We start from the raw sequence: 27,154 nt of genomic DNA, 5'->3' as shown, positions 1-27,154 counted from the left end.
AACATGTATTTTCATTAGTGTTTTGTGTCTATAGCTGAATACATTATAAAATCAAAAGAAAACACACCTGTAGTTTTAATTATAGCATTTACTTTTAATAAATGCATAATAAGAAAAAAAAAATACAACACATTATTATGCAGTAAAGTTGAACTGTTTGGCTAAGTTAAGAGTATTTAGTTGGCTGTGTTCATTTTGAGAGCAGTGACCTGTGTTTGGAGAAATGTGTCAAATCGACTGAGAAAAACTCTAAGAACTCAGGGATTCAATGAGAACAAGTCAATATTTCAGTATTATTTCAATATTTCGATTGAAGTAGCCAAAAGTAATTATTGTGTGCTTTTACTCGGATAAGAATGTAAAACGAGCACTTTTACTTTACTAGAGTAAGAACGAAAAATTATGGTCTTATTACAGAAAATGTTTTTTGGCGGATTTATTACCATTTTTATAACCAGCTTTACTACAAATAACATGGTTAAACTATAGTTGGTGTTGTAAAACTATGGTTAATTTGTGGTTACCATGGTTTAACTACATTAACCATTGTTTCTTTTGCTTTATTTGTTGTAAAACCATTTAATTTCATGGAATCTTTGGAATTCAGATGACCCAGAATCGGAACAAGCAGAATTGATAAATTCTCATATTGTGTTTTTAATTAAAAAAGTGATGCAGACTAGAGTTATGATATATTTCAAACGATATCGACGTATTATGGTACGCATGATGCCATGATGGTCATTTCATGTTCGCATGGGACTGAATGGTTACAATATCCACATATCATGTATTTACATGAAAGAAAACCATAACCATGGTATCATATCATTACATTAAATTACTTTTGATATTACTTATTGTTACGGTGAAACTGAAACATTTCCAGCGTTCCTCCTCCAAAATCAAAAGTTAAACACAATCTTCCGACCAATAAGAGGACGCGATATCACACCATCAAATCGGAATGAGCTATACTGCAGCAAACCGTCATTCTCGGCCAATCAGAGGACGTGATCTTACAGACCAATATGGCAGCGTTGGGGTGTTGAGAATTGGAAATGAACAAAAACCTGAATCATTTACTGGAATATTTTATGGTAAGCAGGATTTTGAATAGAAAAAAAAAATCAAAATGTGTATTTTAGCCTATTTGTGCATTTGATTTATGCACCTTATTCGAGAATGTGTGTTATTCTTTTGTGAGACGTCATGAGTAGAGCTGATGTCTGGCTTTCCTCTGCCATACACTGGGATTTGACTTTTAAACTCATTTATATGGTTGATTAATTGATGTTTTTGATCTATAGTTTATAAAACAGGCAGAATGAAGGTGGTGAATCTGAAGCAGGCTATCCTGCAGGCATGGAAGGAGCGCTGGAGTGATTATCAATGGGCCATTAACATCAAGAAGAACTGTCCTAAAGGAGCCACATGGGACTACCTCAATCTAGCAGGTCATATCTAAATATAGCACGTCATAATAAGTAGAGAAATTACTGTATCACACTATACACAACCCTGTTTTATCAATTCATTTTGCCCACTGTCGATGAGGATACGTGTCAAGTCACCTTTATTTATAAAACGCTGTATATAATACAGATTGTTTCAAAGCAGTGATAAACAGAAAAATAATGATTTAGTGATGCAATTAAATTCTGCTGTATAGCAGCTCTAAAAAGACAACAGTAAACAGTCATTATTCAGTTGACATCAGTGTTAAAGGGTTAGTTCACCCAAAAATGAAAATAATGTCATTTATTACTCACCCTCACAACCGTAAGACCTTCGTTCATCTTCGGAACACAAATTAAGATATTTTTGTTGAAATCCAATGGCTCAGTGAGGCCTCCATAGCCAGCAATGACATTTCCTCTCTCAAGAACCATAAAGGTACTAAAAACATATTTAAATCAGTTCATGTGAGTACAGTGGTTCAATATTATATTATAAAGCGACGAGAATATTTTTGGTGCGCCAAAAAAACAAAATAACGACTTATTTAGTAATGGCCGATTTCAAAACACTGCTTCAGGAAGCTTCGAGTGTTATGATTCTTCTGTGTCGAATCATGATTCGGATCTCGTGTCAAACCGCCAAACTGCTGAAATCACGTGACTTTGGCGCTCCGAACCGCTGATTCGACACGCTGATTCATTATGCTCCGATGTTTCCTGAAGCAGTGTTTTGAAATCGGCCATCACTATATAAGTCGTTATTTTATTTTTTTTGGCGCACCAAAAAATATTCTCGTCGTTTTATAATATTAATATTGAACCACTGTACTCACATGAACTAATTTAAATACGTTTTTAGTACATTAATGGATCTTGAGATAGGAAATGTCATTGCTGGCTATGCAGGCCTCACTGAGCCATCGGATTTCAACAAAAATATCTTAATTTGCGTTCCGAAGATTAACAAAGGTCTTACGGGTGTGGAACGGCATGAGGGTGAGTAATAAACAACATTATTTTCATTTTTGGGTGAACTAACCCTTTAATTCATTTCGGTTCAATAACTGTGTAAAGTTCCTCAATTATGAAATTAGTTCAGTTCAGCTATAAAGCAGCTCTGCAGAAAACAGTGATGTCATCATCCAGCTTAGTTCTCATCCAGTAGTGTCAGTGCAGTCAAATCAGTAATATTGCTGAATATTAAGTGTCCCCAACTAAGCAAGCAACAGTGGCAAGGAACCCAAACTCCAATCAGGTGACAGAATGGAGAAAAAAAAAACCTTGGGAGAAACTGGGCTCAGTCGGGGGGCCAGTTCTTCTCTGGCCAACAAACAAACACAGTGTGATTTATGATTCAGGATACATAATCTCTAATGCTTTCCAAGGCGGCCTTTATTTGATTAATTTTTTTCAGTTTTATTTTATGTTCTGTTTTCAGCAGCCATTACTCCAGTCTTGAGTTTCACATGATCCTTCAGAAATTATTTAAATGCTAGGCTGTATGATTTAATGCTTAACTATATAACACTTTATAATGAATATAAATAGAGAGAGAGAGAGAGAGAGAGAAACCCATGAACTTCCTTGGGCTGAGTAACATCCAATATAATTACATGGTTCTATAGGGAAAAAACAACAACTTTTAATTATAATTTTTATATATATAATTGGATATGAACATTATGGTTAGCTGCATTTTATTACTTGCTTTTAACATTTCAGAACAGAGCCTGTAACCCTCCAGTTAGCAGTCACTGTGTTAGATAACACTCTGTGATGCAGGTAACCTGTCATATAGATGTCAAGGTTTGATTATTGTTTCTCCTGATACAGAAGCTCTTCTGGAGCAGGCTATGATTGGCCCATCACCTAACCCTCTCATCTTGTCCTACCTGAAGTATGCTATCAGTTCACAGGTAAAATATACTGCTTGATTTATCATATCCTATTATTTGCCACATTTCTCAGAGAATAAATGAATCATGACTGTCTGCTAATAGCTAATTTCTACAACAACAATAACAGGAACTGTAAACTTTACTGTTGTGTGATGCTGCATTTACACCATTAGGTGTCGGTATAAGTTCAAGATGACTGCCATAGGCCCAGCACAGCATGCATAAAACTATACCGAGTGCTTCTTGTCATGATATTCTCTCTCCCACCTCTAGATGGTGTCATATTCTAGTGTGCTGACAGCAATCAGCAAGGTTGGTGTTTATTTTATTTTAAACAAATTATTTTTTAGTCTTTTTTTAACTACATATAAATAACCAAATTTTCATTTGTCCATCCACAGTTTGATGACTTTTCACGGGAGCTATGTATTAAATCATTGCTTGAGATTATGGACATGTTCTCCAACAGACTCAGGTAGCCATCCATCCGTCCATTGAACAGTCAGTGAGATGCAGTTTTTCTAGGACAGAAGTAATCTGTTTTTCTCTCTTGTGTTTCATCTCTGCAGCTGCCATGGAAAGGCAGAGGAGTGTATAGGGCTGTGCCGCGCCATGCTGTGTACTGTGGTTTGGCTCCTGCAGGGCTGTGCGTGGTACTGTGAGAGAATGCGGGAGTCCAGCACTCTGCCTGCAGTAGAAAACAGTCTGAGAGCCTGCCTGGAGCGCATGACCAATCTGTTACACAGCACCAAGAACAGAGCCCTGGTGCACATCGCACGCCTGGAGGAACAAGGTGTGTGTGTATTCACTAAGAATTATTAATGATAATTATCTCTTTTTGATATACTTACAAAGAATGTTGCTTTTATAAAATTAAGCAACAATGTAAGTGTTAATGCATTCTGTTTGGTGCACAATGAACATCTATCTTTTTTTGTAACAATAATTTTTATTTGTCAAACATTCTGAGGGCAATAAAGTTTAGACCATAATAAGGTTTTTTCATTACAACCAAATGAAGAAATAATAATAATACAGTAATAGCTGACAAATCTATCTTTTTGATTATTTTTAAAGAATCATTCAATATAATATAACAGTTCAGGCTGTGGCAGGGGTTCCCAAACTTTTTTTGTTAGCCGAACCCCTTTGACGTAAAATATTTACTTGAATCACCCCCTGAGATTTATATTTATTCATAAAGATTTATAAAGTAAATATTTCAATAATTTAATGACACATTCACATTTTTACGGTTCTCTGATGTCAGTTAATGGTCACATGACATGCGCTTAAATAGATAATTAATATAAATCGGTAATAGAAATATCTTTTTTTAGTAGAAGTGTTTTGTTTTTACTTTGTAGCTGGACTTTAAAGTGGACACAAACTTCTTTTTAATTGCAATAGTGTCTCAGTCCACATTACATTCACACTAGTGTTTTAGGAACTCAGTCAAATTGAATAATAATAATAATTGTAACTAGATAAAGTTAGTCAAGACACCATGTATAAAAAAATACTGATTTATTAACTGGGAATTTCATATTCAAAATATATAATTTCTTTTTTTTTTTTTTTTTTTTTTTTTTGGTATTGTTTCTTTGTCTCACTTTCATCCATTTTTTGCGGGCACCCTTGCCTACTCTGTCGCTTGTAACATGATGAGGCCATGTGACATTGCAGCAATGTTTATTGCATAATGCACAGAAATCAGTTAGTAGTCATCTAGTATTCCATTCCCAATGCAACCATTTTCTGTGGCCTGAATCAGCTTATTAATCAGTGTGACTCAGTGTGATTCATTTTTACAAATAATTTCTTTTAAACTCTGCCTTTCAGAGAATCAAATTACAAATTTGTTTGCATCGCCAATGTTAATGTTTATTGAATGACTGTTTAAAGGGATAGTTCACACTAAAATGAAAATTTGATGTTTATCTGCTTACCCCCAGGGCATCCAAGATGTAGGTGACTTTGTTTCTTCAGTAGAACACAAATGATGATTTTCAACTTCAACCGCTGCGGTCTGTCAGCCGTATAATGTGTGTCAATGGTAACATGGTAATTTATAAGAGTCAAAAAACATGCATAGACAATCCAAATTAAACCCTGCGGCTCATGACGGCACATTGATGTCCTAAGACACGAAATAATCGATTTGTGTGAGAAACTGAACAGTATTTATATCATTTTTTACCTCTAATACACCACTATGTCCAACTGCGTTCAGTACTCGGTTAGTGAGGTCTGATGACAACTGAAGTGATGTCTCGCGCATATACTTCAATGAGTGCGAGACATCACTTCCATTGTCAGAGCGTGATCAGACCGCACTAAGCGAGTGCTGAACGCAGTTGGACATAGTGGTGTATTAGAGGTAAAAAATGATATAAATACTGTTCAATACTGCCGACTGACAGACGGCAAAAGTTGGAGTTAAAATTCATCATTTGTGTTCTACTGAAGAAACAAAGTCACCTATATCTTGGATGCCCTGGGGGTAAGCAGATAAACATCAAATTTTCATTTTTGGGTGAACTATCCCTTTAATGTCTATAAATTATTAAATCATGATGATCATTATATTGAATGCAATTTAATATTCCATGTCCTCTCTTGTCTCATAAGCATCCTGGACCAATGTAGAGCAGGCTTTGCTCAAGCTGTCTGAAAATCTCAATGCTGTGACCAATCAAACGCTGAAGGAAAATCTTGAGGAGTGTGTTTCATTGGTCAAGAGGTGAGAATCCAAAAAGACCTCAGACTCACTGTTTGGAGTGCAGCAATGATAGAGCTGAACAATAAACTGATGCATTTGCCAAGATGTTGCTGGCAATTATAAAACTAGGTAACATTGTGATTTTTGCAGTATTTTAATGCAATTTGTCCATTTAGTTATTAGGCTAGTTTTACAATAACAAGGAGACATGGCCCCTCTTTATATTAGGTGTCTTTAACTATTTTGCACCTATGTCAAAAAAGTTAATTGTTTATGATCATGATATATTGCAAAACACTTTTGCTGCTATAGAGGTGGGATAAGGTTAGGGACAGAATGCATGGTATATGGTTAGGTTTAAGGGTGGGGTAAGGGTAGGATCAATAAAAGTATAGATGGTATTACATTTTTATGATGTACATTTATTTTAGAAAATACCTATGTATGTAAACATGTAAATGTTTGTACATAGTAGAATTTAAGAAGCATTTATCCAGAAGCATTAGCTTTATAGTCCCCCTGTAGTCAATAATTGTATCCCTTAAAACTAATCTTTGATCACCAAAATTACATATTTAAACTTTAGCTGGAAAAAATAGCTTGAATGTAACTCTACACCTTTGCTTTTAGTATCTGCGGATCCATGAATATGCAAATTAGTTTCCGCCTCCACTCAATCACACAAGCTCAGAATACCTGATCAACTCTGTCAACTTTACTGTAGTAAACGCTGCACAATGGCAAGTGGAAATACTGGTTTAATTCAACCATATATGTTTGAACCAGAAAGTGATTCAGAAGAGGGAATTATACAAGGTTCAAATTCAGAATGGTAATGCATATATTGCTAAATGTCCCCGATTTTTCATATCAACAGAAAAATATACTGGGATAACCTGGCTTCTCTTGAGACCCCCCTGCTTTGCAGCATAGTTTATGATATGCTAAAACCTGCCCCCGCATTGACGGGATTGGTTGCAATGTATTTGTGACAGAGAGAACAAGGGTGATTTCAAACTGCATTTTTGAGACTGTCTTTGGTAAATTTTGGAGAAAATATTTAGCAATTGTGTTGACTGATGAATTTGCACATGGTTTGTCTTAAAGCATATTAAAAACACCATATAGACATATAAACAACATTAAAAACTTGATTTTCACCACAGGGGGTCTTTAAAACTTAAGTTGGTATTTTGATTAATTTTCATGATTCAGTTTAAACTGTTTTTATTTTTTTTAAATGATTCATTTGTGTTTTTGTAGTATTCCTCAGATGTTGTGTCTTCAATGTGATCCACCGGTCCACACCTCATTTCCTTCAGTCCATGCCTTCATCATGCTGGAGGGAACCATGAATCTCACCGGAGAGACGCAGCCGTTAGTTGAGCAGCTCATGATGATCAAGAGGATGCAGGTGGCTTCAGACAGCAGTGTTCGTACTTGAGATGAAGTGGTGTATGAGTGGGTTTTCTGATGTGTTTTTGTGGTCCTTCTCTGTAGCGTATCCCAGCTCCACTGTTTGTACTGGAGATCTGGAAAGCCTGTTTCACTGGACTCATTGAGTCTCCAGAGGGGAACGAGGAGCTCAAATGGACGGCATTCACCTTCCTAAAGGTGTGGTTGAGTAAACAATCACTGGTCTCTCTTGAACTTTCAATTGTAATATTGGCTATGTCAAAAGAGGCCACTTAAAGGGTTAGTTCACCCCAAAATGAAAATAATGTAATTTATTACGCACCCTCATGTCGTTCTACACCTTTAAGACATCGTTCATCTTCGGAACACAAATTAAGATTTTTTGGATTAAATCCGATGGCTCAGTGAGGCCTGCATAGCCAGCAATGGTACTTCCTCTCTCAAAATCCATAAAGGTACTAAAATCATATTTAAAACAGTTCATGTGAGTTCACTGGTTCTACCTTAATATTATAAAGCGACAAGAATACTTTTTGTGCCCCAAAAAACACAATAACGACTTTTTAACAATGTCTAGCGATGTCCGATTTCAAAACACTGCTTCGGAGCATTATGAATCTTTTGAGTCGAATCAGTGATTCGGATCGCTTATCAAACCGCCAAAGTGCTGAAATCACGTGACTTTGGTTCCCCGAACCACTGATTCGATTCGTAAAGCTCCAAAGCTTCATGAAGCAGTGTTTTGAAATCGACCATCACTAGATATTGTTAATTTTTTTTTTTTTTTTTTTTGCGCACAAAAAATATTCTTGTCCCTTTATAATATTAAGGTAGAACCACTGTACTTTATGGATCTTGAGAGAGGAAGTACCATTGCTGTCTATGCAGGCCTTGCTGAGCCATCGGATTTATCTTAATCAGAAATATCTTAATTTGCTTTCTGAAGATGAACGAAGGTCTTAGGGGTGGAGAATGACATGAGGGTGAGTAAAAAATTATATTATTTTCATTTTTGGGTGAACTAACCCTTTAAAGAGAGAGATCATCCAAAAATTAAAATTCTGTCAGTTACTCACCCACATATCGTTTCAAACCTTTTTGCTTACCAGCCACTGTGGTTAGTGCTTTTCCAAAGTTACTAGCCACTCAGCATTTTCACTGGCCACAATTTTTAATCAATACCATGGGGAAAAACTATAGAGCTAGAAATGAAAATATGATTTGAATTTGAATTGTGTAAATTTCAATTATAGACAAATGTTATTTAACAGAACTGAATATTAAGTGCCATTTTATATCGTTTTGAATGAGATATATATATATATATATATATATATATATATATATATATATATATATATATATATATATATATATATATATATATATATATATATATATTTTTTTTTTTTTTTTTTTTTTTTCAAGCAGCAAATTTTTTTGTTCTGAATTCTTCGGCTGCACATATCTTATCATATCTATCATATCATATCATCTTATCATATCATATCTTCTTAAAAATGCAGTTTCAAGTTTTCAACATGTTAAGAGCAAATTTGAAACACCAAATTCAATTTTCTAAAATTTAAAATGCAGAAATTCAGATCGTACTGAAATTAGGTCAGAGATCCAACTTCCGGGTTCCATGGGGAAGAGTAGAGTTTCTCAGAAATGTTGAACTTTGCATTTTGGCCAATTACAGAAAAGCAATAATTCTCAGCAGGCGAGACATTTTGGGGGTCTCTGCTAGGCCTGTTTGTTTTAGTATGGAAGTGATTAACATGCGTAACAGTCAGACATAACTCTATAATTACAATATTTCTGCTTAACTCTGTTATCAGAATCAAATTTAAGTTGGATGTTAGGTTATTTCAAACACTTGCAGGCAGAGCTCAAGAACGTCACAAATGATCATGTGTAACATAGCAGGCAAGATTTGTTGTCATTGTTTGGAAAAAGCAGCATCAACTTCTCATTTCGTGTTTCACTGAAAATATAAGTCATATGGGTTTGAGAAAATATGAGGGTGAGGGTTCATTTTTTGGTCAGCAATCCCTTCATTGGAAGAACAAAGTCACATAACATCCTTATCAATTTGTTTCAGAATTCATAGATAATTATTCTCTGTACAGTTTGGAGTTCACATTGAGTCAAGCTGTTGTTTATGGAGTAAAATCCAGCTTTTTCACATTACATTTCCAGATTCCCCAGGTTTTACTAAGGCTGAAGAAGTATCCACAAGGAGAGAAGACACAGGTACGATTATTTAACTGTTTACCTCACCTGTTCATGTAGGATTTTATCTATTTCCAGTTCTATCTATTTCCAGTGACCTCTCATATGTCTGCCATCAAAAAATGTCAGTCCACATCATCCAAAATGTTAATCACTCCATCTGACCTGTCTGTGTGTGTTTGTCAGGATTTTACAGAGGATGTGAATGTGGCATTTGAAAATCTTCTGAATCTCACACCACTGCTCGATAAAGCTGACCAGAGATGCAAGTATGTCACCACTACCAATACTTTTGTTAGTTAAGTGCTGAACCACAGGAAGCTGGAATAATAATTTGTATAGATGGAAACTGTTGCTTTTATTCAAAATGACTGGCAGTACATTCAAGGTATTTATCAAAACTACGGTATAGATAAACTGATTGAGCCTGACGCTTACATAAATATATACACATAATATATATACCATAATCATGTACAACGGTGAGTATATTGTGCTTCAAGAATACCACTTAATCTCCACAATTGTTTTTGACCTCACAGCAGTGTTTTTGTTAAGTTATAAGAATGTTGTTCACTGTTGGGTGTGTGTGTGTGTGTGTGTGTGTGTAGCTGTGACTGCTTGAGTCTGTTACTGCAGGAGTGTAATAAACTGGGCCTGCTGTCTGAGGCGAACACTGCCAATCTTACTGAAAAACGGTATGATCAGAAGGTTTTGTTCTTATTTTTATTTTATCATTAAAATGAGACAACATGCACATTGTTGATCTATGTTCCTTGTTGATTTCTCTCTCTGCTCTCTCTGTTTTTTTGTTTTTTTTTATCTTCAGGAGTGAGGACAGAGAACATGCGCCCAGACTGAGGACAACAGAGAGCGCCGCTATTCAGCCCAACCCAGGCCTCATCCTGAGAGCTGAACCAACAGTCACCAACATCCTCAAGGTCCACAGCTGGTTTAATATAATTTTATATAGAATGTAACGAGTGTAATGGATTATCAGAAAGAAAAATGTAGGGGACTTCGTTCTGTTCATCATTAGGGCCTGAGCACCGATGGTGTGTTGTAATTGCTCAGTCAATCATTCTTGTTCTCCGAAATGAATCGCATTTTTGAGGGCCTAAACATGCTCAAAAACTCATGAAACTTTGCACACGCAACAGAAGTGGTGAAAATTTTTGTCTGATATGGGGTTCAGAATTAGGTGTGGCAAAATGGCTCGATAGCGCTACCTATACAATTTCAATTAAGCACCCTTCGCGCTGTGTTTCACATACAGGTATGAAATTTGGTAGACGGATGTAACAGCCCAATACCTACAAAAAAGTCACTGGGTGCAAAATCTGAAAACCCAACAGGAAGTGAGATATTTTGAATTTTCTCTGCAAATTTTTTGCAGTTTTTGCCATTTCCAGACATTGTACTTTAACAAAGTCCTCCTAGAGAATTTATCAGATAAACATCATATTTGGTCAGTCTAATCTAAAGGCCTATGCGACGATAAATTGTGAAGATCTTGATTTTTGTTAAAGGCCGTGTCCGAGGCGGCCTAACAAAATTTGATGTTTTACAATGTCCGATCTGCTCCAAACGTCACATGTTTGATAATAGTTCTGGCCTAAAGACATTTACATGGCAATATTCAGTTACAGTCATAACGCCACCTGTTGGCAGCAGGAAGTGTGGCACATCAAAATGACTTTGCCATATTTCTCCTGTATTTACTTGCTTACATGCATGTCACCCACTACTCACTGTTTTCCTAAGGCCACTGGGTGGCGGTGGCCCCCGGTGCGAGGGCCCTTTCATTGCTGCTTGCAGCTTCAACTTTTTGGTTTTTGAGATGTGGGCATGGCACTCAAAAGTCCAGACAGATGAACACAAGATTGCAGAGGTGGGGTTTAAGCAAAGTAAATTAAATGATTGGAGAAGTCTTGTCATTTTCACCGGAAGATCCAGTTATGGCATTTTGATCAATTTCGAAGTCAAAAAAATTTAAAAAAGTGAAACGCATACATGGATGAATCGTTCACAAAACAATCTGTAACATGCATTTAGAGAATAGGGTGAATTTCCATTTCAAGATTTTCTTTAGCAACATTTATTTTCATGACAGGTTGCCTCCAAATTTACAGTACTTTAAACTTTTGGTCATTATCATAATGCAGTGGTTATCAAACTTTTTTTGGTCACGCCCCCCTTTTAAACCTTTAAAGAAAATCTGCCCTCCCATACCAAATAATCTGTTGAAAAATGTTGTTGAATCATTGAAAAATATAACAGTGAGAGAGAATAATAGCGCCAAACATAACTTTTAATTCAAATAAGCAAAAAAAATGAAATAATTCTGTGATGCGTTGGATGAACAATATCAGTGGCTGCAGTGAGCTCTTTTGACAGTGCCTCATGTGCTCAGCTTCTTGTACGTCTTCTCGCCATAACACTGCAGCAGAATGGTGTGTTCACAAAAGCAACTTGTGATGCCGTCTACTGAAGAGGTGCTTTTCTGTGGTAATGAACTTCTATGTCAGACTTGTTCAAACGGTGACAAATCAGTGGTCTGAAGAAGTACCTGTGCCCCACACTTTGAGAACCACTGTCATAATACAAAATTATATGTATTTATTTATTTATTTATTTATTTATATTTACAGTGGTGTGAAAAAGTGCTTGCCGACTTCCTGATTTTTTTTATTTTTTGCATGTTTGTCACACTTTAATGTTTCAGATCATTAAACAAATTTAAATATGAATCAAAGATAACACAAGTAAACACAACATGCAGTTTTTAAATTAAGGTTTTTATTATGAAGGGAAAACAAAATCCAAACCATGGCCCTGTGTGGAAAAAGTGCTTGCCCCCTAAACCTAATAACTGGTTGGGCCACCCTTAGCAGCAACAACTGCAATCAAGCGTTTGTGATAACTTGCAATGAGTCTGTTACAGCGCTGTGGAGGAATTTTGGCCTACTTGTCTTTGCAGAATTGTTGTAATTCAGCCACATTGGAGGGTTTTCGAGCATGAACCGCCTTTTTAAGGTCATGCCACAGCATCTCAATTGGATTGAGGTCAGGACTTTGACTAGGCCACTCCAAAGTCTTCATTTTGTTTTTCTTCAGCCATTCATAGGTGGACTTGCTGGTATGTTTTGGATCATTGTCCTGCTGCAGAACCCAAGTTCACTTCAGCTTGAGGTCACGAACAGATGGCCGGACATTGTCCTTAATATAATATATAATTTATTCTAAACCACTTATTTACTGTATACATCAAAATAAAATTTGTTGTAATGGAGGAATGAGAATTTGGAGGTAAATGTGTGTAATTGTTATAAAAATATAATGTCAAAATAAAAAAGTAATGGTCCTTTAAATAGCCGTCATTTTCATTATGTAAAATATATATTTTCTGTTGGAGTGAAATATGCTTCTCTAAGGTTATTAAATAATATTAACAGATCCAACTTTTTATTTTAATAATGTAAAAGTAAATTTTGAAATTGAGATTAATTTAGATTAATAAATGCTTTTGAATATTTCATTGTTAATAATATTATCATGGAACCTTATTGTAAAGTGTTACTGTTAGCTGACAGATTTTCTTCTATTTCTGATTGTCTAGACAGTGGACGCAGATCATTCTAAGTCTCCTGAGGGGCTACTGGGAGTTTTGGGTCACATGCTGTCAGGGAAGAGTCTTGATTTGCTACTTGCCGCTGCCGCAGCGACTGGAAAGCTCAAGTCTTTCGCTCGCAAATTCATCAAGTAAGACAATATGACAGAAACGTGATACATTGCATCACGACCACCTTATATATTTACCCAAATAAATACATGAACAAAGTGTCTAGGAGAGAGATATATATATATATATATATATATATATATAATGTTTGCTGTTTTCTTCCAGGCTGAATGAGTTTCCAAAACACATCAGTGGAGAAGGATGTAAGTCATGCTCTATTTTGCTATAATTACATGCAGCCTGTTAATCCGCTATTTTTCAGATGGGCATTAGGCTATGTTTTTGCTAGATAAAATTTCAGCACACTTTTAATTCTCATCTTCATGTAGAAATTATAATGGAAAGTGAAGGACACTCTTTGGTGTCCTCAAGTATTACTACGGTAATACAGGCCACATTTGTAGTGTGAACTAGGGCTGGGCGATATATAGCATGAGATTGTCACACGCATTTTGTCAGTAAAGCCGGTTCCCTGATTACCGCTAAATCGCCATCACCTGCTTTCAAATGGAGCGGCATTTAATAGACAGAGCCGTAGTTCACTGTCAAGCTACGCAATATCGCGTTCACTATCGCAGATGAATCGCCTTCGATAGTGAACGCGATATTGCGTAGCTTGACAGTGAACTACGGCTCTGTCTATTAAATGCCGCTCCATTTGAAAGCAGGTGATGGCGATTTAGCGGTAATCAGGGAACCGGCTTTACTGACGAAATGCGCGTGACAATCGCATGCGATATATCACCCAGCCCTAGTCTGAACCTTGAGTATTTTTAGCTTTAGTGTGTGAAAATGTGTGAATATTTATTCACTTGTCAAATCTGAGATCAAATTCACTTTTTACATAATGCCTGTGAATGTTCTTTCTAGCGAAGTCTGCGTCAGTGCGAGCTCTGCTTTTCGACATTTCCTTCCTCATGCTGTGTCATGTCGTGCAGACCTATGGGTCAGAGGTCAGTCTCCACACACACAAAATTATTATACAGATCAAGTGTTTGAGCAGATGGGATACAATCTGGTAAAGTTGCATAACATTATTACATGATTCATAACCCTGTCCTGCAATCACAAATCGTTTCTTCTTTTTCAGACATTCTCATATCTGAGTCATTGACATCATCTTCCTTGTCTGTCCAGGTGATTCTTTCGGACCCCAGCCCGTCGAGTGAGACGCCCTTTTTTGAGACATGGTTGCAGACTTGCATGCCAGAGGAAGGGAAGACCCTGAATCCAGACCACCCCTGCTTCAGACCCGAATCTGGGAAGGTGGAGAGTCTGGTGGCCCTGCTCAATTCTTCCTCTGAGATGAAGCTTGTGTAAGTGCTTCTTCACATCAGCTACATCAACCAATCACTCTTGTCACATTAGTATCTTCATAAAACATTGATTTTATATAGCGTCCACTACAAGAGGTTTTAAAACGATCAAGTTTAATTTATTTCTGTGAATCAATTCAAACAGTTTGTGAATTTCTTCAACAATTTATTTGGGTCATCACCAAATAAATTTGTATTTATTTGTATTTCATCATAAATTAATTTAGTTTAGTTGTTTCAATAAATGATCCTTGGTTGTGGTTGTTTGGTTTTGTGCTGCTTTTTTCTGTCTTAAGAATCTATTAGTAAAACATGTTCTCTCTCTCTCTCTCTGCAGTCAGATGAAATGGCATGAAATATGTCTCAGTACTCCAGCAGCTATACTGGAGGTTCTTAATGCCTGGGAGAATGGAGTTTTATCAGTAGAAGCTGTTCAGGTGAGAAACCAGGCATCCTGGTGTCCTAACCAGGCCGACTGTTTCTAAAATCAATTCGAGTAATGACGATTTGAAAAGATTTTTTTTTTCTGAGTTGTGCTATATTGTCAGAAAGTAGTTTCATCTTTATTACTGTAACTGAAGAAGTCCCTTTCTGTGAGTGCAGAAGATCACAGATAACATCAAAGGGAAGGTGTGCAGTATGGCCATCTGTGCAGTGGCGTGGCTGGTGGCTCATGTCCGGATGCTGGGATTGGATGAGAGAGAAAAACCTCAGACTATGATTCGTCAGCTCATGACTCCTATGTCAGGAGAAAACACTTTGCAGTTCTACCATGAGCGGTAGGGATCTCTACACTCATCAGACTACATAACCATATTAAAGCTGCAGTAGGGAGTTTTTAGAAAATGTTGACTTAGCCTGAAAATTTGAACAAGCACAACTCACAGGTCACTCCCCCTTGCTCTATGCTACGCTACAGCCCTCCCTCCACAGCTCCTCCCCCATCACAACGGAGCCTGCCGTGAACGCGCAGGCTAGTAAGCAAGCAGGGCCACCGATGACGGCGGATAAACAGTTATGGCACATTCACTGGTACGGACGAAACATCAACAATATGATTTACATTGACTATGGCCTGCCCATACTTTGACTACAAACTTGGTCCTCAAAACATTATGTATTTTGCAATACATGTAATGTAACTATATGACATTGCACTATTTCTATAAGTAATAAATAGCTAGTAAGATAATATAACGGTAACTAATGTTACAGTATGCAAGTAATTATTCTATCGATATGTAATGCTAAATAAGGTTTGCTAGTACATTATTTCAGTAACATGACAAGCCAGTGAATTAGCAGGTTTCAATAGTTGCTTTGCACAGTGCATGACATTTTATCTGTATGTTATGCGGCTAGAGTGTTGACACTGAGTCAATGGGCTCCGACGAGGAATTCACACCCACAGCGACTTCCGAGGAGTCAACGGGCGGGGAGAAGAGGAAGTTGTGGTGTGTGCGGAGCATCAGGCAGGGGACGGGCAGGCCTGTTTTGAAATGATCTTAGTTGTGTAGTTCTTAAAAAATGAAACAAATTAAGAAGGGATACTTACTTGTCAAGCAGAAATGTGGCTAAGTCTCCATCGGTTTTTAATCCTTTCAGGACACGTAGCTCCCTCCACCTCGGAAAAGCCGCTCCAAAATTTACCCTCGTTTTATTTCGGGCTCTATCTAATTCTTTATTTTTGAATTTTTTATCATCGTCATCTGTCTTTTTCCGTTTACCCGTCTTTATTTTATGAGCAGGTGCCACTCGAGGAATTGGCAGTTTGGATTGTTTGTCCGCCATATGCAAAGCTGCGGCACACCGGTAATCTTGAATTTGAACGCCTGTATGCGCTGGCGCTGTGCATGAGAGGGGTGTGATCAGCGCGCACGTGAGCTTGATTGACACTGTTAAGACACTCCTCCTGGCTCTGATTGGTTGTTTCTTACCGGGAGCGCAGTATTCGGTTGTTAAGTCTGACGTCACGCGGCAGCGCTTCCGGGTCCTAACGCTTTATGACACTTACACGTTTTGTCTATCAAGATAATCTTTACAAGTTAACACAACATTTATAGAATTTGAAGCCTAAATAAAGTCGTCAGATATAAAAGGCTAACAGTAGGCTATAAATGGACTACAGCACACCATGGTCGCGGATCAACGTCGTCACCACCAAGCTTCCTCAAACTGTATTTAAAAAACAACTTTATTTAAAAACATGCTCGCTGATTATGATATGTGCTGTTATGAATACTTTTCCACTTTTTCATGAGAAATGCTGTCCAAATGTCCCGTTTTTAATGATGACGTCTAAAGTCCCCGCCAAAGGAAGTAGTCCCTTTTAGCAATTTGTTAGCGACCGCCGATTTTAAGACACAGTAAAAGTTAAAAAATCACAAGTGGGTTATAACTGGTGTGTTTTATGTCATAGATCAAAACGTGAAAGTATTTAGAGGCTTTGTTAACCACAGACCTTATTTCAGGCGATTTAGCAAAAACCCATTCAAAAAACCCATAGACTTTACGCCGTTGGAACCGGAAGTCCTAAAATGCTAACTCGCTTCCGGGTTTTGCCTACAAAAATGCGTCATCCCTGGGGCACTCTATTTCTGCAAATGGCAATAGGACCACTGGGAGGAGCCAGAGGAGCTTGATTTTTTTTTTTTCACACATTATCTGTCTCATATTCTACTGTCAGGACATAATGACAGGTTTAACAAATATGTAAAAAATACATTTTTACAAAAGTTACCTATTGCAGCTTTAAATCTTATGAAATAAACTGCACACATACCAGTGTAACAAATTCAGAGGGAGTCATGAATTGTGAATTACTTATTAGTGATGTCCATTGTGTGAATTGTCATTCTTTTGTCTAACTTTTGAACGTGAACAAAGTCCTTTTTTAAGGATTTATCTATGATTTTGTTTTGAATAAGGGGTAAAATGTTCTAAAGTTTCTTTATGGTTGATTAAGACTAGTTCGTTTATTCACTTTATTCTACAGGTCGTGAGATCCAAAAAATGTTTATATACACTCACGTGAAAAAGAAAGGAAACCCTTTAGAATTTTATGGTTTTACGTATCAGAGCATAATAAAAATCATCTGGTCATTAGCAGGTCTTAAAATTAGGTAAATACAACCTCAGATGAACAACAACAAATGAAATATTACATCGTGTCATTATTTATTTAACAAAAATAAAGCCAAAATGGAAAAGCCATGGGCAACAAACTAAGTACACTCTACGATTCAGTTGCTTGTAGAGCCGCTTTTGGCAGCAATAAGTTGAAAGAATCGTTTTCTTTTGGCCCACTCTTTACAATGTTGCTTCATTTCATTGAGGTTTGTGGGCATTTGTTAATGCACAGCTCTCTGAAGGTCACGCCACCACAGCATTTCAATCGATTGAGGTCTGGCCATTGTAACTTTTCTTTTTCACTCATTCTGTTGTAGATTTGCTGGTGTTCTTGGGACCATTGGGTCTCATTCACTAATAATTGTGTGGATTATTTCATATTTGTACGCACAGGAGAACTTCTCCCGAAAAATCTCCGCTTAATTCACAACACGTGCGTATGCACTTGAATTTGTTCGTGTTCGTGAATTTGGAGTATTCTAAATGAGCATCTGCGTCTCCACACTATCTCCAAATAAGGGCTTTCCGCACAGCCTTTCATCACTCTTGCCAAACGTGTCGCTGTTTGCAGACGCGCTTTTGACCAATCCTCGAGCAACTCCAAGTGTGCCATTCTCATTTCCAAATTGTTTGGAAATGGCCATATAACCTTTACTAGATTGATGGCAGCAACAATTGCTTCTCTAAGATCATTGCTGATGTCTCTCCTTTTTGGCATTGTGTTAACACACACCTGACTGCTCCAGACCAGCAAACTGCCAAAACGTCTGCTTTGTAGAGCCGGTCACACTTGCTGATGATCAATTAATCAAAGACATTTGATTAGCAGAGCCTGATTGTTACTTAACCTCTTAATTCCTATGGAAGCAGTAAGTATGTGCATAGTTTGTCACCCATAGTTTTGTTAAATAAATAATGACATGGTGTAATATGTCATGTGTTGTTATTCATCAATTTTAAAACCTGCCAAGGACCAGATAATTTTTTGTCCTTTCTGATACATAAAACTCTAAAATTCAATAGGGTGTCCGTTCTTTTTTACATGACTGTGTGTGTGTGTGTGTGTGTACAGTATACTGTAAGTATGTGTGTGTGAGAGAGACGTGGTCTAATTTAGCTTTTTTTATGTTATTTGAACGTCGCAATGAACATTTGTGGGTAAATGTGTTTATAAGCAAAACGTTTGAAATGTATGAAATTTTTAAAAATTTTCAAGATTACAGGAAATTGTGTTTGATTAGGGTTGGAACTAAACTCTGCAGATCTTGGTCCTCCAGGAACAGAGTTGAATGGCCCTAAAAGACTGGTATTTGTCTCCCTGTCTCTTACACCTTCTCCAGTGTGGTGATCATGAGCTCTATCTTGGAGCACATGTGTGCTGATGTATTTCAGCAGACAGGACTGTCACTGCGCCCAGCAGTCGAGGGTCAGGAGATTATTCCCTACCGTAACCTTCTCCCAGCACGCCAGCCCATCCGTCAGGCTCTGCAGACCCAGTTCAGGGAGGTTCTGGAGAAGGGCTGGGTGGACTCCCATGCATTCCATCTCTTTGAGAACCTACTACATATGGGAGGGGTGTTCTGGTTTACTAACAACCTGGTTAAGGTAAGTGTGTTTGGCATTGCACTATTAAAGATTATGATAAATTAATTGTACCTGTAATCAGACTTGGAAAATTTTTGCTTGTGTCTATGTTGTAGGAGCTCCTGAAGGAGACCCGTAAAGAGTGGGCATCTCGTGTGGTGGAGTTGCTGTACAGTATTTTCTGCTTGGACACACAACAGATCACCCTCACCCTGCTGGGACACATTCTGCCACGTCTCCTCACTGACCCTGCCCATTGGCACAGCCTCGTAGATCCGCCCGGAAGAGCCCTTGCAAAGTATGACATGAATTTTTTAAATAGAATTTTGTGTTAAAAGCATGGTGAATAAAAACACACTACACCCTTTAGGCACACTTAATCACATCACCACTCCTACTTGCCACATTAAGATACAGTATTAATATCATAATTATTTTCATGCTGAACGCACAAATATAACTGGTGGAATAATCAAAAGAAACACTCAGAACACCCTAGCACAGTAGTGCCTCAGCTAACTTCCACAGGATTAAAATTATTTAAATTAACATATTATTGTAAATACAAATTATGTAAATATTATTATTAATATCCTCTATAACAACTGTATTCTTTCGCAGTTCAGTTCACACAATTATTGATGCCAACAAGAAACTGCCCATTATAATGTACTTGTGTCAGTTTTTTGAAAGACAGGTGGAGCCCTCACCAAATAACTCGGTAACACTTTATTTTACAGTGACGTAGTTACGCGTTACTACATGTACTTACTATAGTAGTAACAGTAAATTATGCATAATTACAAATAACTAACCCTAAACCTAACCCTAACTCTATAGTAAGTACATTTAGTTAATAAATAGTACTCAGTAATTATTTAAGTAATTACAATGTAACTACGGCACTGTAAAATAAAGTGTAACCAATGACTCTTTACTTCCTTTTGTGTAATACATTTTTATTCATTTATTTGCAGGTCAGAATTTTTTCGTAGAAAGGATTAATTTATGAATGAACAGTGAATTTATATATGAATGGCCTCTGAAGTTCTTTACTCTTCCTCTTTTTACTTGCTTCCTTTCATCTGCTTCCTCTTTTATCAGACTGAGATTCAAAACGGACATCCGTTCTGATGGATATGCAGTTGTCAGGCTTTTCCCTTGGTTTCCCTTGGTTTTTTTTTTTTTAATTTAGTTACAGTAAGTTAAATGAACATTTAGATGAGATCAAACACCCTTACTAGACGTAAACCTTCTTTCATCTTACAGAATTTGTGTGGACGAACACCTGCTTTAACTCAGAGGAGAGATACTACATTTTAAATGTCTATTCTGTCAAACTTTTCAAAGTATACTAGCATTGAGATGTTAACTTCAAAACTAACAGACAGGAACTAAAAGCCACAAAACTCCAATTTTTGTTTTCACAAGGTCTTTATGAAAAACCGATGATGTGTGTGTGTGTGTTATAGATTGTCAGTGTGGTGTGCTCTCAGTTCTTACTCGTCTCATCATAAGGGTCAAGCATCAGCACGGCAGCGCAAGAGACAACGTGAGGATATAGAGGTCGGTCACAGAGGTTTCTCACACAGCCTAAGTTAAAGTGCCACTATTATGCTATTTTAAAGGTTCCTAATTTCGTTTTGGAGGTCACTGCAATAGGCTTACATGTATTCAAGTTCAAAAAAATGCTTTAATTTCCTCATAATATACATTGCAGCATCACCTCTTTTCTCACAGTGTCTGAAATGGTTCAATAAAGGATTCAGTCACTATAAACCCCTCCTTACCAATAGCTTTCTTTGCTCTGATTGGTCAGATGCCTCAGTCTGTTGCTTATAGCGTGTGTCAATAAGGAAATGCCTTCTGAATTCCTGCTCCAGACGCTTCATCAGCACTTGATACACAGTGATGCGAACAGTAACGATTTCACCATCAATTCGAGTCCTCATCCTCATCCTTGGGAAGTGGATGCAAAGTGGATTTGCTTTTACAGCACAGAAAACAACGTCTTCTCGACATGTCGACAACACATACCAAACTCTTCCATGCCTCGGCTACAGCTACAGTGTTTGGTCAAAGGCCGGTAAAAATAGATGTTGTTCACGTGCAGCCAATGGAGACCATAGGCTGGCATTATGTACATTTGTTACAAACCTAGGTAGGTTTGTGCAGGAAGCAAGACTGGAAATACTGATGTTTCAGGCAGTTCAGAATCGTTCTTTCTTTTGGGAGACAAATAATAACTCCATTTATTGTGCACTTTGACATTTGGAAACTTTGCAGACCTTTTACTTTCACAAACAGTTATATTACACACTACATGAAAGGTAATGTCTGAAAAACCATAATGGGGCACTTTAACTGAACTCAGTAATGCTGTGTATGCTTACACACATATGTCTTACATCTTTCACACATACTTCTTAAACTAAATAGTAAGTCTTACTCATTCTTCTCTGTAGGACTACAGCAGCCTGTTTCCATTGGACGACACACAGCCATCTAAACTGATGCGTCTGCTTAGCTCCAATGAGGACGAGACGGTCATGCTGTCCAGTCCAGGTCATTTCCTGCCAGCCTCACCTACCGCAAGCTGCACAAAAACAGCAACTGCGTTAAACTTACGTAAACTTCAGTTCTGAACCCGAACGTCCTTCTGGGATTAATATGTCATGTTTATCTATTAGTCAATCTAGAAACTTGCTCTTTTAGTGTAGTGTTAACCAAACCGGCTTATGCTGCAATAATTGTAACATCTCAATTTCACAGAAAAATCCCCCAAAAAAAGCAACATAGCTTGTGATAGCTTTGGGCTTCCTGTGGCAGTATCACTCAGTATGCCCATGACACAATGGATGAAAATTATTTTAGCAAAAATCATTTTCCGAAGACATTTCCTCCATTTAGATTAAGATTCTTTGCTGAATTCATAAAAATTACTTAATTGCCTTTTAAGCTTGCTTCTCTAAAAATATAGATTTTTTTTCCTCCTTGTTCTGGCTCTGGACAATGATTGAAACTTTGAATTGGTAGCACTTCTCATATGATTGACTTTTTAGGGTGAATCGCTTGTTTTATTCCTCATTTGGAAGTAACTTTGGATAAAAACATTTACTAAATGGATAGATGGAGGAAAAAAAAGAGAAATATCAAGAAAACTGTTTTGTTATAAGAAGTTTCTGCCGTGACTGCTTTGTCACTTTCACTAAAAAAAAAAAAAGAGGAGGAAGAGCTGGAAATGAAAGTGTTGGTTTTATTTACGCAGAGAACCGAGAAAGAGAAGTATAGTGAAATCCGCTTTGATAGCCACTGTGACACATTACAAAATTCCTTTTTTACAGTTTTTATGTATGTTACAACATTAAGGTCAATGAAAAGTGACACAAAGTCAACTGATTTTGTCTTTCTAGGTGACCGATCCATGAGCAGTTCACTGTCTGCCTCTCAACTTCACACCGTCAATATGAGAGACCCTCTCAATAGAGTGCTAGGTTTGTGTTGTATCTCTGCCGAACATCTAGTCCCACTAGATAGATTAAATGACATGTTATCATCTTTGCACCGTAGTACCATCACTGCACAACCTCTTACAAGCCGTGCTTACAAGCAGATTCTTGTCTCTCGCTCTTTTTTTTTTTCTTTTTTTTTTTCCTTTCTAGCAAATCTGTTCCTGTTGATTTCCTCTCTGTTGGGGTCTAAGACAGCAGGCCCTCACACACAGTTTGTTCAGAGCTTTATCGAGGAGTGTGTGGAGTGTTCAGAGCAGGGCAGCCGGGGCAGTATCCTGCAATTTATGCCCTTTACCATGGTGAGAGAATCATCTAGTATACATGCACAACACACACACACTGACAAACATGCAGCATTCAGGTAAAGCTGCACAATTAATCGAATTTAAATCGTGATTTAAATGTGATGGTTGGCCTACTGGTTATTTATCATGATTTTTTTATTTGATATTCCTGATATCTTGCATTGTTTTGCTCACCAGAAGTCAAGAGTTTAAATCCCCCAATCAGAGCTTTTCTGTGGCTACATTTTCTGTCCCCGTATTTTACTTAACATGGCAACCATGCGCACATGCTCTCTCTGCACTGCAAAAAGCGCTGATGATCTGAAAATGCTGACAAACCTGTTTTGTTGTTTAGTGATCTGCTTTGTGATATTCTCTGCGCTGTCTCTGTGCTACAATACAAAATCTTGTTGTTTTAATAGGAAAACATTAACAATTTGGAATATCTAGGATTGATGTTAGCTTTTGAGAGAAGCTTCTTAAGGTTTGTAACTAATACATATAATAATTCAGGAAACTAGATGAGATGAAATGAACCCTGCAAATGAGTTGGCGTTCTCTTGATTTGTTCTTATATGAATGTGCAAAAATTCAGATGAAAAGTAAAAAGAAATAACATTTTATTTTGAAGTGTCCTTGTTACATATTACATATACTTACTATGGCCTTAACAGTAAATTGTGCATATTTACATGCAATTAACCTTAAAGGGTTAATTCACCCAAAAATCTAAATTCTGTCATTAATTACTCACCCTCATGTTGTTCCACACCTGTAAAACCTTTGTTCCTCTTCAGAACACAAATTAAGATATTTTTGATAAAATCCAATGGCTCAGTGAGGCCTGCATTGCCAGCAGGACAATTAACACTTTCAGATGCCCAGAAAGCTAATAAAGACGTATTTAAAACAGTTCATGTGACTACAGTGGTTCAGCCTTAATGTTATGAAGTGCGCCAAAAAAACAAAATAACTTTATTCAACAATATCTAGTGATGGGCAATTTCAAAACACTTGTTTTCGAATCAGTGGTTCGGAGCGTGTATCAAACTGCCAAAGTCACGATGAACCATTGAAATTTCGAAACACTTATGACGTAACGAAGCCTCGTTAATTGAAATCACGTGACTTTGGCAGTTTGATACGCACTCCGAACCACTGATTCAAAACAAAAGATTCGTAAAGCTTTGAAGCTTTATGAAGCAGGGTTTTGAAATTGCCCATCGCAAGATATTGTTGAATAAAGTCATTATTTTGTTTTTTTGGCGCACAAAAAGTATTCTCGTTGCTTCATAACATTAAGGTTGAACCACTGTAGTCACATGAACTGTTTTAAATATGTCTTTAGTAGCTTTCTGAGCACTGAAAGTGTTAAATATCTTGCTGGCAATAGAGGCCTCACTGAGCTGTTGGATTTTATGAAAAATATCTTAATTTGTGTTCCAAAGATGAACGAAGGTCTTACGGGGATGTGAGTAATTAATGACAGAATTTTCATTTTTTGGTAAACTTTACACCAAACCCTATACAAGTACATAATGTTAATTAGTATTACCAAAGACTGTAGAATAACACAAGACGCGTCACTCGTATTGTTTTGAATGGGAGAAAGTGCAACGCGCAATATGGCAGAATAAGTCCCGCCTTCTAAATAAGAGCCAATCGGCGATTGGCAAAGTCATCGCGTCACTGCAGCGGCCGTTAGAAGCTCCGGATCCTATAGAAACAGTCAGAAGCACGCCTCCAAAGCGAGGCACAAGAGACGCGCATTTAGGGCTGCGCATTAGCTTGATCCAGCCTGAAAAATACAGGTTTTTTTTGTTTGTTTTTTTTGGGGGGTTTTTTTGTCATGATTTGAGCGTTTAGAAACAAAATTTATGAGATAGTTGTTGGCAGATTTCATGGTGATTTCAAATATGCAATTTAATCGAAAGCTTGGCAAACAGCTTTGGAGAATTTGATGTTTCCCCATTCAAAGAGATAGGAGCTGCACTTGAATGTCCGAGAGGCGTTTCAAAGATGGCTGAAATGACTCGTCTTAAAGGGACTTTGGTATTACTCAGTAGCTAAATGTATAATTGCACCTTAAAATAAAATGTGACCAAAGAAATGTATCAAATGAGAAGTTGTGATCAATAATTGAAATTGGTTACACTTTATTTAAAGGTGTCCTTGTTTTAGTGTAATTATACATTTAAGTACTGAGGAGCAACCTACTTATCAACCTACTTACTATAGGGTGGGGTTTGGTTTATAGTTGCATGTAGTTATGCATAATTTACTGTTATTTCTACAGTAAGTATATGTAAACATTTTGAGTGTTACCACAAAATCATTTAACCATTATCGTTTAGCCCTAAATTTTAGTATGGAAAACAATTTACTTTTTGAATTTGTCTTCACAGATTTCAGAACTGGTTAAGCTTCAGGCACTGGCAAAACCCAAAACTGTGCTGTCCATCACAGACTTGAGCCTTCCACTGGGCCGGAGAATGGCAGCTAAAGCCATCGCTACTCTATAGAGGACATTCACTCCAGCACGCCTCTAAGAATATATGGTTTTGGTAGGTGTGCGACAGTGAGGAAACTGCTCTGACCTCTCTTGCCAAAAGAGAATGTCATTTCTCATCATCTACATAGGCTTCCAGTAAACACTGATGCTGTGATGTTGCATTCACGTCTGTTGTCTAGAGGACAGCTCAGTGTTAGTTCTGATTTGACACATGTGGGCACACCTGTGAACTGAGAGCAACTGACTGCTGACTGTTCACATTCATTTGACATTTATTTCCATCACTCAGAAGTCAAAACAGAAAGTTGCATTGTGGGATAACGTTTGATTTTATATCTGTTATAAAATGTAATGCATTTTTTTTGTGTGTTTTTGTAAACAGTGTCTGTGATTTGGATTTTCTGCAAAATATAAGAACCCCAACATTGTATATTTTTACTAAAATTCTAATAAAATGGTAAAAATGTTCAAGTTTTTTTTTCTCTCTCTTTGACATATCTTTTGTTTAAATTTGGCTTTATATGATGCAGGATATGCACCATATATCAAACATGAGCAAAAGTGTTTGTTCAGCAGCAGGTTCTAGTTATTAGATTTCCACTGAACAGTCAGAATTATCTTATATGGTTTCACACCAAGACATATCGGTCTTTGGATGATTTGTACCATTAGATATTATCTGTGCTCACTGGAACAAATAATGGGGGATGGGGGTGTATTTTAGCATTAGTTGGCCACCTTTACTCAATCTGCCCGAGTCATTAGTATTTTTCTCACCCACTCACACACACACACACACACACAAATTGGTTTTAAACCAGTTATTTATATCTTTTGCTGTGGTGTGTCAGTAGGAAATATCAGTTTACATTTCCAAACATTTCTTTTGCCATTAATTGTAAAACAGTGATATTTTTGGAGTCTGACAACAGCCGGTATGTTCCACATGGAGATCTGATCTCACCATCATCAAGTTCATCTGGGATTACATGAAAAAACAGAAAAAAACTGAGACAGACTAAATCCAGAAGAATAGGAGCATACCGGCTGTTGTCAGAATCTCACTGGATTATTATAATTAATGGCAAGCTTTTTTTGAGTGCATACAACCTCTCATACCTTAAAATATTCGCAAAGATTTCAGACTATGCCAACATTTGCGAAGACTAGATGATGCTAAATTTGGTGAGAAGGCCTGGCTCGCAGTCTCCACTCTAATTCATCCCAAAGGTGTTCTATCGAGTTGAGGTCAGGACTCTGTGCAGGCCAGTCAAGTTCCTCCACACCAAACTCGCTCATCCGTCATCCATGTCTTTATGGACCTTGCTTTGTGCACTGGTGCGC

The 27,154-nt window shown here is 37.3% G+C and overlaps 1 protein-coding gene across 1 annotated transcript; it reads left to right on the top strand.

Moving 5' to 3' along the window:
- Nucleotides 1-939: 939 nt before the first annotated feature.
- Nucleotides 940-26,276, top strand: med24 (mediator complex subunit 24). The gene is made up of 26 exons (XM_048170637.1): nt 940-1,100; nt 1,311-1,457; nt 3,294-3,376; nt 3,632-3,670; nt 3,760-3,833; nt 3,928-4,151; nt 5,990-6,101; nt 7,344-7,494; nt 7,581-7,694; nt 9,699-9,752; nt 9,918-10,000; nt 10,343-10,429; nt 10,561-10,672; nt 13,351-13,493; nt 13,639-13,676; nt 14,344-14,426; nt 14,611-14,789; nt 15,127-15,226; nt 15,393-15,568; nt 19,259-19,523; nt 19,619-19,800; nt 20,975-21,068; nt 21,968-22,067; nt 22,916-22,996; nt 23,165-23,313; nt 25,704-26,276. The coding sequence occupies exons 1-26, from the start codon at nt 968-970 to the stop codon at nt 25,818-25,820; spliced, it is 3,120 nt and encodes a 1,039-aa protein (XP_048026594.1). The 5' UTR covers nt 940-967; the 3' UTR covers nt 25,821-26,276.
- The last annotated feature ends 878 nt before the right edge of the window (nt 26,277-27,154 follow it).

Source organism: Megalobrama amblycephala, linkage group LG20 (assembly GCF_018812025.1).
Source record: "Megalobrama amblycephala isolate DHTTF-2021 linkage group LG20, ASM1881202v1, whole genome shotgun sequence".
NCBI classification, from domain to species: Eukaryota; Metazoa; Chordata; class Actinopteri; order Cypriniformes; family Xenocyprididae; genus Megalobrama; species Megalobrama amblycephala.
This window is presented reverse-complemented; position numbering and strand designations above follow the sequence as displayed.

Excerpts from the sequence above, each read along its gene's own strand:
- med24 (XM_048170637.1), top strand. The coding sequence starts at position 968 with ATGAGCTATACTGCAGCAAACCGTCATTCTCGGCCAATCAGAGGACGT. Across the intron at positions 1,101-1,310 it reads ATTTACTGGAATATTTTATG|TTTATAAAACAGGCAGAATG; the intron begins GTAAGCAGGATT and ends TTTGATCTATAG. Across the intron at positions 3,834-3,927 it reads ATGTTCTCCAACAGACTCAG|CTGCCATGGAAAGGCAGAGG; the intron begins GTAGCCATCCAT and ends TCATCTCTGCAG.